Here is a 17,899-nt window from a genome sequence, read left to right as displayed (position 1 = left end):
GGTTAGAGCGTTGGGCTAGTAACCAGCAGGTAGCCTAGTGGTTAGAGCGTTGGGCTAGTAACCAGCAGGTAGCCTAGTGGTTAGAGCGTTGGGCTAGTAACCAGCAGGTAGCCTAGTGGTTAGAGCGTTGGGCTAGTAACCAGCAGGTAGCCTAGTGGTTAGAGCGTTGGGCTAGTAACCAGCAGGTAGCCTAGTGGTTAGAGCGTTGGGCTAGTAACCAGCAGGTAGCCTAGTGGTTAGAGCGTTGGGCTAGTAACCAGCAGGTAGCCTAGTGGTTAGAGTGTTGGACTAGTAACCAGCAGGTAGCCTAGTGGTTAGAGCGTTGGGCTAGTAACCAGCAGGTAGCCTAGTGGTTAGAGCGTTGGGCTAGTAACCGGAAGGTTGCAAGTTCGAATCCCCGAGCTGACAAGGTACAAATCTGTCGTTCTGCCCCTGAACAGGCAGTTAACCCACTGTTCCCCGGTAGGCCTTCATTGTAAAATAAGAATTTTTTCTTAACTGACTTGCCTAGTTAAATAAAAGGTAAAATCATTATTATTATTGTTTTAAAAATGTAATCTCCTCTAATGATGTATAAAACTCACTCTGGTTACTGGTAGTTTGACGATGTGTGACCTGTTACTGCATATTACCCTAGAGAGAAAAACAAAACGGGTTCCATTAGACATTAACAGTTTGCAATACAATACCTCCAGCAGCTGCTAGATTGACCTGTTGTTACATACTTAAACTGTCATTCACACTTTCTCTTCTGTTGAATGTATAAATCCACTGTCTCATGTCCTGGTCGAACAGTACATTCAATATGACAGTCAATGTCTCTGACTACTGATTGAATTGCAGCCGGAAACATTGGGTTTGCTTCTTTTGCCTCTGAAATGAATAAATAACATGAAACAATTTTTAAACCTTTTTTCGATTTCGGGACTTGTGGCACAAAATCTTGTTTCAGGAAAAAAAATGATTTATTGGGGAAATCAAGTAAAGGGGTTTCTTACCATGGCAGTAAGGGGGTTTCTTACCATGGCAGTAAGGGGGTTTCTTACTATTGCAGTAAGGGGTCTCTTACCATGGCAGTAAGGGGTCTCTTACCATGGCAGTGAAGGGGTTTCTTACCATGGCAGTAAGGGGTTACTTACCATGGCAGTGAAGGGGTTTCTTACCATGGCAGTAAGGGGGTTTCTTACTATTGCAGTAAGGGGTCTCTTACCATGGCAGTAAGGGGTCTCTTACCATGGCAGTAAGGGGTCTCTTACCATGGCAGTAAGGGGGTCTCTTACCATGGCAGTAAGGGGGTCTCTTACCATGGCAGTAAGGGGGTCTCTTACCATGGCAGTAAGGGGGTTTCTTACCATGGCAGTAAGGGAGTTTCTTACCATGGCAGTAAGGGGTTACTTACCATGGCAGTAAGGGGGTTTCTTACCATGGCAGTAAGGGGTTTCTTACCATGGCAGTAAGGGGGTTTCTTACCATGGCAGTAAGGGGTCTCTTACCATGGCAGTAAGGGGGTCTCTTACCATGGCAGTAAGGGGTTTCTTACCATGGCAGTAAGGGGTCTCTTACCATGGCAGTAAGGGGGTCTCTTACCATGGCAGTAAGGGGGTTTCTTACCATGGCAGTAAGGGGGTTTCTTACCATGGCAGTAAGGGGTTACTTACCATGGCAGTAAGGGGTTTCTTACCATGGCAGTAAGAGGTTTCTTACCATGGCAGTAAGTGGGTTTCTTACCATGGCAGTAAGGGGTTTCTTACCATTGCAGTAAGGGGGTTTCTTACCATGGCAGTAAGGGGGTTTCTTACCATGGCAGTAAGAGGTTTCTTACCATTGCAGTAAGGGGTCTCTTACCATGGCAGTAAGGGGTCTCTTACCATGGCAGTAAGGGGTCTCTTACCATGGCAGTAAAGGGGTCTCTTACCATGGCAGTAAGGGGTTTCTTACCATGTCAGTAAAGGGGTCTCTGTCCATGGCAGTAAGGGGGTTTCTTACCATGTCAGTAAAGGGGTCTCTTACCATGGCAGTAAGAGGGTTTCTTACCATGGCAGTAAGGTGTTTCTTACCATGGCAGTAAGGGGGTTTCTTACCATGTCAGTAAAGGGGTCTCTTACCATGGCAGTAAGGGGGTTTCTTACCATGGCAGTAAGGGGGTTTCTTACCATGGCAGTAAGGGGGTTTCTTACCATGGCAGTAAGGGGGTTTCTTACCATGTCAGTAAAGGGGTCTCTTACCATGGCAGTAAGGGGTTTCTTACCATGGCAGTAAGGGGTTACTTACCATGGCAGTAAGGGGTTTCTTACCATGGCAGTAAGGGGTCTCTTACCATGGCAGTAAGGGGGTTTCTTACCATGGCAGTAAGGGGTTTCTTACCATGGCAGTAAGGGGTTACTTACCATGGCAGTAAGGGGTCTCTTACCATGGCAGTAAGGGGTCTCTTACCATGGCAGTAAGGGGTCTCTTACCATGGCAGTAAGGGGGTCTCTTACCATGGCAGTAAGGGGTTTCTTACCATGTCAGTAAAGGGGTCTCTGTCCATGGCAGTAAGGGGGTTTCTTACCATGTCAGTAAAGGGGTCTCTGTCCATGGCAGTAAGGGGGTTTCTTACCATGTCAGTAAAGGGGTCTCTTACCATGGCAGTAAGGGGGTTTCTTACCATGGCAGTAAGGGGTTTCTTACCATGGCAGTAAGGGGTTTTCTTACCATGTCAGTAAAGGGGTCTCTTACCATGGCAGTAAGGGGGTTTCTTACCATGACAGTAAGGGGGTTTCTTACCATGGCAGTAAGGGGGTTTCTTACCATGGCAGTAAGGGGGTTTCTTACCATGTCAGTAAGGGGGTTTCTTACCATGGCAGTAAGGGGGTTTCTTACCATGGCAGTAAGGGGGTTTCTTACCATGTCAGTAAAGGGGTCTCTTACCATGGCAGTAAGGGGTTTCTTACCATGGCAGTAAGGGGTTACTTACCATGGCAGTAAGGGATTTCTTACCATGGCAGTAAGGGGGTTTCTTACCATGGCAGTAAGGGGGTTTCTTACCATGGCAGTAAAGGGGTTTCTTACCATGTCAGTAAGGGGGTTTCTTACCATGGCAGTAAGGGGGTTTCTTACCATGGCAGTAAGGGGGTTTCTTACCATGGCAGTAAGGGGGTTTCTTACCATAGCAGTAAGGGGGTTTCTTACCATGGCAGTAAGGGGGTTTCTTACCATGGCAGTAAGGGGGTTTCTTACCATGGCAGTAAGGGGTTTCTTACCATCGCAGTAAGGGGTTTCTTACCATCGCAGTAAAGGGTTTCTTACCATGTCAGTAAGGGGTGAGCTAAAGGATCATGCTTGTCCATCTGCCTCTTAATCTCCAGGTAAGGTGCCTGTAGAGAAACAACCTTCATTTAACACCACTGGCTCAATGGGTACAACGGGACAGCACACACACACACACAGGGGAGACATAAGAGGGGATGAGAGACATGACGAATTAGGTCCTAAACATGATGAAGAGGTAAGAGTCAAGGGTTAGGGTTAGTTACCCGGGACATTTCTCTGATAGAGGTAAGAGTCAAGGGTTAGGGTTAGTTACCCGGGACATTTCTCTGATAGAGGTAAGGGTTAGGGTTAGTTACCCGGGACATTTCTCTGATAGAGTCAAGGGTTAGGGTTAGTTACCCGGGACATTTCTCTGATAGAGGTAAGAGTCAAGGGTTAGGGTTAGTTACCCGGGACATTTCTCTGATAGAGGTAAGGGTTAGGGTTAGTTACCCGGGACATTTCTCTGATAAGAGTCAAGGATTAGGGTTAGTTACCCGGGACATTTCTCTGATAGAGGTAAGAGTCAAGGGTTAGGGTTAGTTACCCGGGACATTTCTCTGATAGAGTCAAGGGTTAGGGTTAGTTACCCGGGACATTTCTCTGATAGAGGTAAGAGTCAAGGGTTAGGGTTAGTTACCTGGGACATTTCTCTGATAGAGGTAAGAGTCAAGGGTTAGGGTTAGTTACCCGGGACATTTCTCTGATAGAGGTAAGAGTCAAGGGTTAGGGTTAGTTACCCGGGACATTTCTCTGATAGAGGTAAGAGTCAAGGGTTAGGGTTAGTTACCCGGGACATTTCTCTGATAGAGGTAAGAGTCAAGGGTTAGGGTTAGTTACCCGGGACATTTCTCTGATAGAGGTAAGAGTCAAGGGTTAGGGTTAGTTACCCGGGACATTTCTCTGATAGAGGTAAGAGTCAAGGGTTAGGGTTAGTTACCCGGGACATTTCTCTGATAGAGTCAAGGGTTAGGGTTAGTTACCCGGGACATTTCTCTGATAGAGGTAAGGGTTAGGGTTAGTTACCTGGGACATTTCTCTGATAGAGGTAAGAGTCAAGGGTTAGGGTTAGTTACCCGGGACATTTCTCTGATAGAGGAAAGGGTTAGGGTTAGTTACCCGGGACATTTCTCTGATAGAGGTAAGGGTTAGGGTTAGTTACCTGGGACATTTCTCTGATAGAGGTAAGAGTCAAGGGTTAGGGTTAGTTACCCGGGACATTTCTCTGATAGAGGAAAGAGTCAAGGGTTAGGGTTAGTTACCCGGGACATTTCTCTGATAGAGGTAAGAGTCAAGGGTTAGGGTTAGTTACCCGGGACATTTCTCTGATAGAGGTAAGAGTCAAGGGTTAGGGTTAGTTACCCGGGACATTTCTCTGATAGAGGTAAGAGTCAAGGGTTGGGTCAGGACAGGGTTAGTTACCCGGGACATTTCTCTGATAGAGGTAAGAGTCAAGGGTTAGGGTTAGTTACCTGGGACATTTCTCTGATAGAGGTAAGAGTCAAGGGTTAGGGTTAGTTACCCGGGACATTTCTCTGATAGAGGAAAGAGTCAAGGGTTAGGGTTAGTTACCCGGGACATTTCTCTGATAGAGGTAAGAGTCAAGGGTTAGGGTTAGTTACCCGGGACATTTCTCTGATAGAGGTAAGAGTCAAGGGTTAGGGTTAGTTACCCGGGACATTTCTCTGATAGAGGTAAGAGTCAAGGGTTAGGGTTAGTTACCTGGGACATTTCTCTGATAGAGGTAAGAGTCAAGGGTTAGGGTTAGTTACCCGGGACATTTCTCTGATAGAGGTAAGAGTCAAGGGTTAGGGTTAGTTACCCGGGACATTTCTCTGATAGAGGTAAGAGTCAAGGGTTAGGGTTAGTTACCTGGGACATTTCTCTGATAGAGGTGAGACTGTCAAGGGCTCTCATCACTCGGTCATAGTCCTTTTTCTGAAATGAACCACAAGCATCACGGATCACAGGCAGCATGAACCACTTCAGAAAAGGACACAGTGAAATTCAGCAAGGATCTACCAACAACAACTAAAGTCCTCTGCATATTCAACTAAATGGTCTCCATCTGGATTAGTCTTATACATCTTATATTTTTTGGGGGGGGTTGGATTTATTGCAGGAATTCATCAAATTACTGCTGATAAAAGCTATACCCGGGGGTTGAAGGCCTAACTAAGGCTGTCAGTAGGTTCAGGGTTAGTAACCATACCTGGGGGTTGAAGGCCTAATGCTGTCAGTAGGTTCAGGGTTAGTAACCATACCTGGGGGTTGAAGGCCTAAGGCTGTCAGTAGGTTCAGGGTTAGTAACCATACCTGGGGGTTGAAGGCCTAATGCTGTCAGTAGGTTCAGGGTTAGTAACCATACCTGGGGGTTGAAGGCCTAAGGCTGTCAGTAGGTTCAGGGTTAGTAACCATACCTGGGGGTTGAAGGCCTAAGGCTGTTAGTAGGTTCAGGGTTAGTAACCATACCTGGGGGTTGAAGGCCTAAGACTGTTAGTAGGTTCAGGGTTAGTAACCATACCTGGGGGTTGAAGGCCTAAGGCTGTCAGTAGGTTCAGGGTTAGTAACCATACCTGGGGGTTGAAGGCCTAAGGCTGTCAGTAGGTTCAGGGTTAGTAACCATACCTGGGGGTTGAAGGCCTAATGCTGTCAGTAGGTTCAGGGTTAGTAACCATACCTGGGGGTTGAAGGCCTAAGGCTGTCAGTAGGTTCAGGGTTAGTAACCATACCTGTGGGTTGAAGGCCTAAGGCTGTTAGTAGGTTCAGGGTTAGTAACCATACCTGGGGGTTGAAGGCCTAAGACTGTCAGTAGGTTCAGGGTTAGTAACCATACCTGGGGGTTGAAGGCCTAAGGCTGTCAGTAGGTTCAGGGTTAGTAACCATACCTGGGGGTTAAAGGCCTAAGGCTGTCAGTAGGTTCAGGGTTAGTAACCATACCTGGGGGTTGAAGGCCTAAGGCAGTTAGTAGGTTCAGGGTTAGTAACCATACCTGGGGGTTGAAGGCCTAAGGCTGTCAGTAGGTTCAGGGTTAGTAACCATACCTGGGGGTTGAAGGCCTAAGGCTGTCAGTAGGTTCAGGGTTAGTAACCATACCTGGGGGTTTAAGGCCTAAGGCTGTCAGTAGGTTCAGGGTTAGTAACCATACCTGGGGGTTGAAGGCCTAATGCTGTCAGTAGGTTCAGGGTTAGTAACCATACCTGGGGGTTGAAGGCCTAAGGCTGTCAGTAGGTTCAGGGTTAGTAACCATACCTGGGGGTTGAAGGCCTAAGGCTGTCAGTAGGTTCAGGGTTAGTAACCATACCTGGGGGTTGAAGGCCTAAGGCTGTCAGTAGGTTCAGGGTTAGTAACCATACCTGGGGGTTGAAGGCCTAAGGCTGTCAGTAGGTTCAGGGTTAGTAACCATACCTGGGGGTTGAAGGCCTAAGGCTGTCAGTAGGTTCAGGGTTAGTAACCATACCCGGGGGTTGAAGGCCTAAGGCTGTCAGTAGGTTCAGGGTTAGTAACCATACCTGGGGGTTGAAGGCCTAATGCTGTTAGTAGGTTCAGGGTTAGTAACCATACCTGGGGGTTGAAGGCCTAAGGCTGTCAGTAGGTTCAGGGTTAGTAACCATACCTGGGGGTTGAAGGCCTAAGGCTGTCAGTAGGTTCAGGGTTAGTAACCATACCTGGGGGTTGAAGGCCTAATGCTGTCAGTAGGTTCAGGGTTAGTAACCATACCTGGGGGTTGAAGGCCTAATGCTGTCAGTAGGTTCAGGGTTAGTAACCATACCTGGGGGTTGAAGGCCTAAGGCTGTCAGTAGGTTCAGGGTTAGTAACCATACCTGGGGGTTGAAGGCCTAATGCTGTCAGTAGGTTCAGGGTTAGTAACCATACCTGGGGGTTGAAGGCCTAAGACTGTTAGTAGGTTCAGGGTTAGTAACCATACCTGGGGGTTGAAGGCCTAAGACTGTCAGTAGGTTCAGGGTTAGTAACCATACCTGGGGGTTGAAGGCCTAATGCTGTCAGTAGGTTCAGGGTTAGTAACCATACCTGGGGGTTGAAGGCCTAAGGCTGTCAGTAGGTTCAGGGTTAGTAACCATACCTGGGGGTTGAAGGCCTAAGGCTGTCAGTAGGTTCAGGGTTAGTAACCATACCTGGGGGTTGAAGGCCTAAGGCTGTCAGTAGGTTCAGGGTTAGTAACCATACCTGGGGGTTGAAGGCCTAAGGCTGTCAGTAGGTTCAGGGTTAGTAACCATACCTGGGGGTTGAAGGCCTAATGCTGTCAGTAGGTTCAGGGTTAGTAACCATACCTGGGGGTTGAAGGCCTAAGGCTGTTAGTAGGTTCAGGGTTAGTAACCATACCTGGGGGTTGAAGGCCTAAGGCTGTCAGTAGGTTCAGGGTTAGTAACCATACCTGGGGGTTGAAGGCCTAAGGCTGTAGGTAGGTTCAGGGTTAGTAACCATACCTGGGGGTTGAAGGCCTAATGCTGTCAGTAGGTTCAGGGTTAGTAACCATACCTGGGGGTTGAAGGCCTAAGGCTGTCAGTAGGTTCAGGGTTAGTAACCATACCTGGGGGTTGAAGGCCTAAGGCTGTCAGTAGGTTCAGGGTTAGTAACCATACCTGGGGGTTGAAGGCCTAAGGTTGTCAGTAGGTTCAGGGTTAGTAACCATACCTGGGGGTTGAAGGCCTAAGGCTGTCAGTAGGTTCAGGGTTAGTAACCATACCTGGGGGTTGAAGGCCTAAGGCTGTCAGTAGGAACAGGGTTAGTAACCATACCTGGGGGTTGAAGGCCTAAGGTTGTCAGTAGGTTCAGGGTTAGTAACCATACCTGGGGGTTGAAGGCCTAAGGCTGTCAGTAGGTTCAGGGTTAGTAACCATACCTGGGGGTTGAAGGCCTAAGGCTGTCAGTAGGTTCAGGGTTAGTAACCATACCTGGGGGATGAAGGCCTAAGGCTGTCAGTAGGTTCAGGGTTAGTAACCATACCTGGGGGTTGAAGGCCTAAGGCTGTCAGTAGGTTCAGGGTTAGTAACCATACCTGGGGGTTGAAGGCCTAAGGCTGTCAGTAGGTTCAGGGTTAGTAACCATACCTGGGGGTTGAAGGCCTAAGGCTGTCAGTAGGTTCAGGGTTAGTAACCATACCTGGGGGTTGAAGGCCTAAGGCTGTCAGTAGGTTCAGGGTTAGTAACCATACCTGGGGGTTGAAGGCCTAAGGCTGTCAGTAGGTTCAGGGTTAGTAACCATACCCGGGGGTTGAAGGCCTAAGGCTGTCAGTAGGTTCAGGGTTAGTAACCATACCTGGGGGTTGAAGGCCTAAGGCTGTCAGTAGGTTCAGGGTTAGTAACCATACCTGGGGGTTGAAGGCCTAAGGCTGTCAGTAGGTTCAGGGTTAGTAACCATACCTGGGGGTTGAAGGCCTAAGGCTGTCAGTAGGTTCAGGGTTAGTAACCATACCTGGGGGTTGAAGGCCTAAGGCTGTCAGTAGGTTCAGGGTTAGTAACCATACCTGGGGGTTGAAGGCCTGAGGCTGTCAGTAGGTTCAGGGTTAGTAACCATACCTGGGGGTTGAAGGCCTAAGGCTGTCAGTAGGTTCAGGGTTAGTAACCATACCTGGGGGTTGAAGGCCTAAGGCTGTCAGTAGGTTCAGGGTTAGTAACCATACCTGGGGGTTGAAGGCCTAAGGCTGTCAGTAGGTTCAGGGTTAGTAACCATACCCGGGGGTTGAAGGCCAGTGCCTGGGAGTCACACGGATCCACCACGGAGGGATATGGCTCAAAGATGACCACTTTCCTGGGAGACTCTAGAGCAGACCTACACATGGACACCAACAGGTCCACCACCTAGGAAACAGAGACGGACACTTAGTCAGCTGTGTGTGTGTGTGTGTGTGTGTGTGTTGTGTGTGTGTGTGTCTCATGTGTGTGTGTCGTGTTGTGTGTGTGTGTCTCGTGTGTGTGTGTGTGTGTGTGTGTGTGTCTCGTGTGTGTGTGTCTCATGTGTGTGTGTGTGTGTCTCGTGTGTGTGTGTGTCTCGTGTGTGTGTTGTGTTGTGTGTGTGTGTGTCTCGTGTGTGTGTGTGTGTGTGTCTCATGTGTGTGTCTCGTGTGTGTGTGTGTGTGTCTCGTGTGTGTGTGTGTGTGTCTCGTGTGTGCGCGCACATACCTGAGCCCCTGTGGCGATCTCGTCGGCTGCCTCATTCATCACCCCCAGTGTTTGAAAGGCAAACACACACAGTTCCCGCTCACACACGGTGGGCTGTGGGGTGGACACACCACACAGGGTCATTTAGATAGATCTCTTGTTTAGCGTTATAGCATATTTCTCCCTCTAACTCATATATATATATATATAGATAGTAATGGGTGTGCTGCTTGTTAGCAAGTAGGTTGTTTTGGGTTAAATGAGAAACAGCCACAGTCAGTCTACCACAAGTACTACTGGTATACAAAGCCCTGGCCTACAGTCAAATCATTAGGAGGACTCAGGACAGTGACCTATAGTTGTATCATTAGGACTCAGGACAGTGACCTATAGTTGTATCACTAGGACTCAGGACAGTGACCTATAGTTGTATCACTAGGAGGACTCAGGACAGTGATCTATAGTTGTATCATTAGGACTCAGGACAGTGACCTATAGTTGTATCACTAGGAGGACTCAGGACAGTGATCTATAGTTGTATCATTAGGACTCAGGACAGTGACCTATAGTTGTATCACTAGGAGGACTCAGGACAGTGATCTATAGTTGTATCATTAGGACTCAGGACAGTGACCTATAGTTGTATCATTAGGACTCAGGACAGTGATCTATAGTTGTATCATTAGGACTCAGGACAGTGACCTATAGTTGTATCATTAGGATCAGGACAGTGATCTATAGTTGTATCACTAGGAGGACTAGGACAGTGATCAGGATCATTAGTGACCTATAGTTGTATCAGTTGTATCATTAGGACTCAGGACAGTGATCTATAGTTGTATCATTAGACTCAGGACAGTCTATAGTTGTATCATTAGGACTCAGGATCATTAGACTCAGGACAGTGACCTATAGTTGTATCATTAGGACTCAGGACAGTGATCTATAGTTGTATCACTAGGACTCAGGACAGTGATCTATAGTTGTATCATTAGGACTCAGGACAGTGATCTATAGTTGTATCATTAGGACTCAGGACAGTGATCTATAGTTGTATCATTAGGACTCAGGACAGTGACTATAGTTGTATCATTAGGACTGATCTATAGTTGTATCATTAGGACTCAGGACAGTGACCTATAGTTGTATCACTAGGACTCAGGACAGTCAGTTGTACAGTGACAGTCTATAGTTGTATCATTAGGACTCAGGACAGTGATCTATAGTTGTATCATTAGGACTCAGGACAGGACAGTGATCTATAGTGATCTATAGTTGTATCATTAGGACTCAGGACAGTGACCTATAGTTGTATCATTAGGACTCAGGACAGTGACCTATAGTTGTATCATTAGGACTCAGGACAGTGATCTATAGTTGTATCACTAGGACTCAGGACAGTGATCTATAGTTGTATCATTAGGACTCAGGACTGTGACCTATAGTTGTATCACTAGGAGGACTCAGGACAGTGATCTATAGTTGTATCACTAGGACTCAGGACAGTGACCTATAGTTGTATCATTAGGACTCAGGACAGTGATCTATAGTTGTATCATTAGGACTCAGGACAGTGACCTATAGTTGTATCACTAGGAGGACTCAGGACAGTGATCTATAGTTGTATCACTAGGACTCAGGACAGTGACCTATAGTTGTAGGATCACTAGTTGAGGACTCAGGACAGTGATCTATAGTTGTATCACTAGGACTCAGGACAGTGACCTATAGTTGTATCATTAGGACTCAGGACAGTGATCTATAGTTGTATCATTAGGACTCAGGACAGTGACCTATAGTTGTATCATTAGGACTCAGGACAGTGACTATAGTTGTATCAGGACTCAGGACAGTGATCTATAGTTGTATCACTAGGACTCAGGACAGTGACCTATAGTTGTATCATTAGGACTCAGGACAGTGATCTATAGTTGACTCAGGACAGTGATCTATAGTTAGGACTCAGGACAGTGACCTATAGTTGTATCATTAGGACTCAGGACAGTGATCTATAGTTGTATCACTAGGAGGACTCAGGACAGTGATCTATAGTTGTATCATTAGGACTCAGGACAGTGATCTATAGTTGTATCATTAGGACTCAGGACAGTGATCTATAGTTGTATCACTAGGACTCAGGACAGTGATCTATAGTTGTATCATTAGGACTCAGGACAGTGATCTATAGTTGTATCATTAGGACTCAGGACAGTGACTCTATAGTTGTATCATTAGGACTCAGGACAGTGATCTATAGTTGTACAGTGACAGTGATCTATAGTTGTATCTAGGATCAGGACAGTGACCTATAGTTGTATCACTCAGGACAGTGAGGACTCAGGACAGTGATGATCTATAGACTCAGGACAGTGATCTATAGTTGTATCACTAGGAGGACTAGGACAGTGATCTATAGTTGTATCACAGTCAGGACAGTGATCTATAGTTGTATCATTAGGACTCAGGACAGTGACCTATAGTGTGTATCATTGACCTATAGGACTCAGGACTATAGTTGTATCATTGACTCAGGACAGTGATCTATAGTTGTATCATTAGGACTCAGGACAGTGACCTATAGTTGGACTCAGGACTCTATAGTTGTATCATTAGGACTCAGGACAGTGATCTATAGTTGTATCATTAGGACTCAGGACAGTGACCTATAGTTGTATCATAGAGGACTCAGGACAGTGATCTATAGTTGTATCATTAGGACTCAGGACAGTGATCTATAGTTGTATCATTAGGACTCAGGACAGTGATCTATAGTTGTACTAGGACTCAGGACAGTGATCTATAGTTGTATCATTAGGACTCAGGACTCAGGACAGTGATCTATAGTTGTATCATTAGGACTCAGGACAGTGATCTATAGTTGTATCACTAGGAGGACTCAGGACAGTGATCTATAGTTGTATCACTAGGACTCAGGACAGTGATCTATAGTTGTATCATTAGGACTCAGGACAGTGACCTATAGTTGTATCATTAGGACTCAGGACAGTGATCTATAGTTGTATCATTAGGACTCAGGACAGTGATCTATAGTTGTATCATTAGGACTCAGGACAGTGATCTATAGTTGTATCATTAGGACTCAGGACAGTGACCTATAGTTGTATCACTAGGAGGACTCAGGACAGTGATCTATAGTTGTATCACTAGGACTCAGGACAGGACTATAGTGATCTATAGGATCATTAGGACTCAGGACAGTGACCTATAGTTGTATCATTGGACTCAGGACAGTGATCTATAGTTGTATCATTAGGACTCAGGACAGTGATCTATAGTTGTATCATTAGTTGACTCAGGACAGTGATCTATAGTTGTATCATTAGGACAGTGATCTATAGTTGTATCATTAGGACTCAGGACAGTGATCTATAGTTGTGACTCAGGACAGTGATCTATAGTTGAGGACTCAGGACAGTGACCTATAGTTGTATCACTAGGAGGACTCAGGACAGTGATCTATAGTTGTATCATTAGGACTCAGGACAGTGACCTATAGTTGTATCATTACTCAGTGATAGTTGTATCATTAGGACTCAGGACAGTCTATAGTTGACAGACTCAGGACCTATAGTTGTATCATTAGGACTCAGGACAGTGACCTATAGTTGTATCATTAGGACTCAGGACAGTGATCTATAGTTGTATCATTAGGACTCAGGACAGTGACCTAGTTGACTCAGGACAGTGACCTATAGTTGTATCATTAGGACTCAGGACAGTGACCTATCTATCACTATAGGTATCATTAGGACTCAGGACAGTGATCTATAGTTGTATCACTAGGAGGACTCAGGACAGTGATCTATAGTTGTATCACTAGGAGGACTCAGGACAGTGATCTATAGTTGTATCATTATGACTCAGGACAGTGATCTATAGTTGTATCATTAGGACTCAGGACAGTGATCTATAGTTGTATCACTAGGAGGACTCAGGACAGTGACCTATAGTTGTATCACTAGGACTCAGGACAGTGATCTATAGTTGTATCATTAGGAGGACTCAGGACAGTGATCTATAGTTGTATCATTAGGACTCAGGACAGTGATCTATAGTTGTATCACTAGGAGTTGACTCAGGACAGTGATCTATAGATGTATCATTAGGATTCAGGACAGTGATCTATAGTTGTATCATTAGGACTCAGGACAGTGATCTATAGTTGTATCATTAGGACTCAGGACAGTGATCTATAGTTGTATCACTAGGAGGACTCAGGACAGTGATCTATAGTTGTATCATTAGGACTCAGGACAGTGACCTATAGTTGTATCATTAGGACTCAGGACAGTGATCTATAGTTGTATCATTAGGACTCAGGACAGTGATCTATAGTTGTATCATTAGGACTCAGGACAGTGACCTATAGTTGTATCATTAGGAGGACTCAGGACAGTGATCTATAGTTGTATCATTAGGACTCAGGACAGTGACCTATAGTTGTATCATTAGGACTCAGGACAGTGACCTATAGTTGTATCATTAGGACTCAGGACAGTGACCTATAGTTGTATCACTAGGAGGACTCAGGACAGTGATCTATAGTTGTATCACTAGGACTCAGGACAGTGACCTATAGTTGTATCATTAGGACTCAGGACAGTGATCTATAGTTGTATCATTAGGACTCAGGACAGTGACCTATAGTTGTATCATTAGGACTCAGGACAGTGATCTATAGTTGTATCACTTAGGACTCAGGACAGTGATCTATAGTTGTATCATTAGGAGGACTGACAGTGATCTATAGTTGTATCATTAGGAGGACTCAGGACAGTGACCTATAGTTGTATCATTAGGACTCAGGACAGTGATCTATAGTTGTATCATTAGGACTCAGGACAGTGATCTATAGTTGTATCATTAGGACTCAGGACAGTGATCTATAGTTGTATCATTAGGACTCAGGACAGTGATCTATAGTTGTATCATTAGGACTCAGGACAGTGATCTATAGTTGTATCATTATGACTCAGGACAGTGATCTATAGTTGTATCATTAGGACTCAGGACAGTGATCTATAGTTGTATCACTAGGAGGACTCAGGACAGTGATCTATAGTTGTATCATTAGGACTCAGGACAGTGACCTATAGTTGTATCTAGGAGGACTCAGGACTAGTTGTATCATTAGGACTCAGGACAGTGATCTATAGTTGTATCACTAGGAGGACTCAGGACAGTGATCTATAGTTGTATCATTAGGACTCAGGACAGTGACCTATAGTTGTATCATTAGGACTCAGGACAGTGATCTATAGTTGTATCATTAGGACTCAGGACAGTGATCTATAGTTGTATCATTAGGAGGACTCAGGACAGTGATCTATAGTTGTATCATTAGGAGGACTCAGGACAGTGACCTATAGTTGGACTCAGGACAGTGACCTATAGTTTTATCATTAGGACTCAGGACAGTGACCTATAGTTGTATCACTAGGACTCAGGACAGTGATCTATAGTTGTATCACTAGGAGGACTCAGGACAGTGACCTATAGTTGTATCATTATGACTCAGGACAGTGATCTATAGTTGTATCATTAGGACTCAGGACAGTGACCTATAGTTGTATCATTAGGACTCAGGACAGTGATCTATAGTTGTATCACTAGGAGGACTCAGGACAGTGATCTATAGTTGTATCATTAGGACTCAGGACAGTGATCTATAGTTGTATCATTAGGACTCAGGACAGTGACCTATAGTTGTATCATTAGGACTCAGGACAGTGATCTATAGTTGTATCATTAGGACTCAGGACAGTGATCTATAGTTGTATCATTAGGACTCAGGACAGTGACCTATAGTTGTATCATTATGACTCAGGACAGTGATCTATAGTTGTATCACTAGGAGGACTCAGGACAGTGATCTATAGTTGTATCACTAGGACTCAGGACAGTGATCTATAGTTGTATCATTAGGACTCAGGACAGTGACCTATAGTTGTATCATTAGGACTCAGGACAGTGACCTATAGTTGTATCATTAGGACTCAGGACAGTGACCTATAGTTGTATCATTAGGACTCAGGACAGTGATCTATAGTTGTATCATTAGGACTCAGGACAGTGACCTATAGTTGTATCATTAGGACTCAGGACAGTGACCTATAGTTGTATCACTAGGAGGACTCAGGACAGTGATCTATAGTTGTATCATTAGGACTCAGGACAGTGATCTATAGTTGTATCATTAGGACTCAGGACAGTGACCTATAGTTGTATCATTAGGACTCAGGACAGTGATCTATAGTTGTATCATTAGGACTCAGGACAGTGACCTATAGTTGTATCATTAGGACTCAGGACAGTGACCTATAGTTGTATCATTAGGACTCAGGACAGTGACCTATAGTTGTATCACTAGGAGGACTCAGGACAGTGATCTATAGTTGTATCACTAGGACTCAGGACAGTGACCTATAGTTGTATCATTAGGACTCAGGACAGTGATCTATAGATGTATCATTAGGAGGACTCAGGACAGTGATCTATAGTTGTATCATTAGGACTCAGGACAGTGATCTATAGTTGTATCATTAGGACTCAGGACAGTGATCTATAGTTGTATCATTATGACTCAGGACAGTGATCTATAGTTGTATCATTAGGACTCAGGACAGTGATCTATAGTTGTATCATTAGGACTCAGGACAGTGACCTATAGTTGTATCACTAGGAGGACTCAGGACAGTGATCTATAGTTGTATCATTAGGACTCAGGACAGTGACCTATAGTTGTACTAGGAGGACTCAGGACAGTGATCTATAGTTGTATCATTATGACTCAGGACAGTGACCTATAGTTGTATCACTAGGAGGACTCAGGACAGTGATCTATAGTTGTATCATTAGGACTCAGGACAGTGATCTATAGTTGTATCATTAGGACTCAGGACAGTGACCTATAGTTGTATCATTAGGACTCAGGACAGTGATCTATAGTTGTATCACTAGGAGGACTCAGGACAGTGACCTATAGTTGTATCATTAGGACTCAGGACAGTGATCTATAGTTGTATCATTAGGACTCAGGACTCTATAGTTGTATCATTAGGACTCAGGACAGTGATCTATAGTTGTATCACTAGGAGGACTCAGGACAGTGATCTATAGTTGTATCATTAGGACTCAGGACAGTGACTATAGTTGTATCATTAGGACTCAGGACAGTGATCTATAGTTGTATCATTAGGACTCAGGACAGTGATCTATAGTTGTATCATTAGGACTCAGGACAGTGATCTATAGTTGTATCACTAGGAGGACTCAGGACAGTGATCTATAGTTGTATCATTAGGACTCAGGACAGTGATCTATAGTTGTATCATTAGGACTCAGGACAGTGATCTATAGTTGTATCATTAGGACTCAGGACAGTGATCTATAGTTGTATCACTAGGAGGACTCAGGACAGTGATCTATAGTTGTATCATTAGGACTCAGGACAGTGACCTATAGTTGTATCATTAGGACTCAGGACAGTGACCTATAGTTGTATCATTAGGACTCAGGACAGTGACCTATAGTTGTATCACTAGGAGGACTCAGGACAGTGATCTATAGTTGTATCATTAGGACTCAGGACAGTGACCTATAGTTGTATCATTAGGACTCAGGACAGTGATCTATAGTTGTATCATTAGGACTCAGGACAGTGACCTATAGTTGTATCACTAGGAGGACTCAGGACAGTGATCTATAGTTGTATCATTAGGACTCAGGACAGTGATCTATAGTTGTATCATTAGGAGGACTCAGGACAGTGATCTATAGTTGTATAATTAGGAGGACTCAGGACAGTGACCTATAGATGTATCATTAGGACTCAGGACAGTGATCTATAGTTGTATCATTAGGACTCAGGACAGTGATCTATAGTTGTATCATTAGGACTCAGGACAGTGATCTATAGTTGTATCATTAGGACTCAGGACAGTGATCTATAGTTGTATCATTATGACTCAGGACAGTGATCTATAGTTGTATCATTAGGACTCAGGACAGTGATCTATAGTTGTATCATTAGGACTCAGGACAGTGACCTATAGTTGTATCATTAGGACTCAGGACAGTGATCTATAGTTGTATCACTAGGAGGACTCAGGACAGTGACCTATAGTTGTATCATTAGGACTCAGGACAGTGATCTATAGTTGTATCATTAGGACTCAGGACAGTGATCAATAGTTGTATCATTAGGACTCAGGACAGTGATCTATAGTTGTATCACTAGGAGGACTCAGGACAGTGATCTATAGTTGTATCATTAGGACTCAGGACAGTGATCTATAGTTGTATCACTAGGAGGACTCAGGACAGTGACCTATAGTTGTATCATTATGACTCAGGACAGTGATCTATAGTTGTATCACTAGGAGGACTCAGGACAGTGATCTATAGTTGTATCACTAGGAGAACTCAGGACAGTGACCAATAGTTGTATCATTAGGACTCAGGAC

The 17,899-nt window shown here is 44.8% G+C and overlaps 1 protein-coding gene across 2 annotated transcripts in view; it reads right to left on the bottom strand.

The window, feature by feature from the left end:
- The window catches only part of LOC135513699 (protein mono-ADP-ribosyltransferase PARP8-like), a 104,329-nt gene that overhangs the window by 19,491 nt on the left and 66,939 nt on the right, over positions 1–17,899 (bottom strand). For both annotated transcript variants that reach the window (XM_064936571.1, XM_064936572.1), the window contains 5 exons: positions 9,435–9,527; positions 8,988–9,113; positions 5,164–5,229; positions 3,289–3,356; positions 585–633 (listed from right to left, as the gene is read on the bottom strand). In XM_064936571.1, coding sequence (XP_064792643.1) covers positions 585–633; positions 3,289–3,356; positions 5,164–5,229; positions 8,988–9,113; positions 9,435–9,527 — 402 coding nt within the window. The remainder of the gene's footprint in view (positions 1–584; positions 634–3,288; positions 3,357–5,163; positions 5,230–8,987; positions 9,114–9,434; positions 9,528–17,899) is intronic.

Source organism: Oncorhynchus masou, chromosome 25, assembly GCF_036934945.1.
Source record: "Oncorhynchus masou masou isolate Uvic2021 chromosome 25, UVic_Omas_1.1, whole genome shotgun sequence".
NCBI lineage: Eukaryota > Metazoa > Chordata > Actinopteri > Salmoniformes > Salmonidae > Oncorhynchus > Oncorhynchus masou.
Note: the sequence above shows the minus strand (reverse complement) of the source record. Positions and strands in the feature narration are given on the sequence as shown.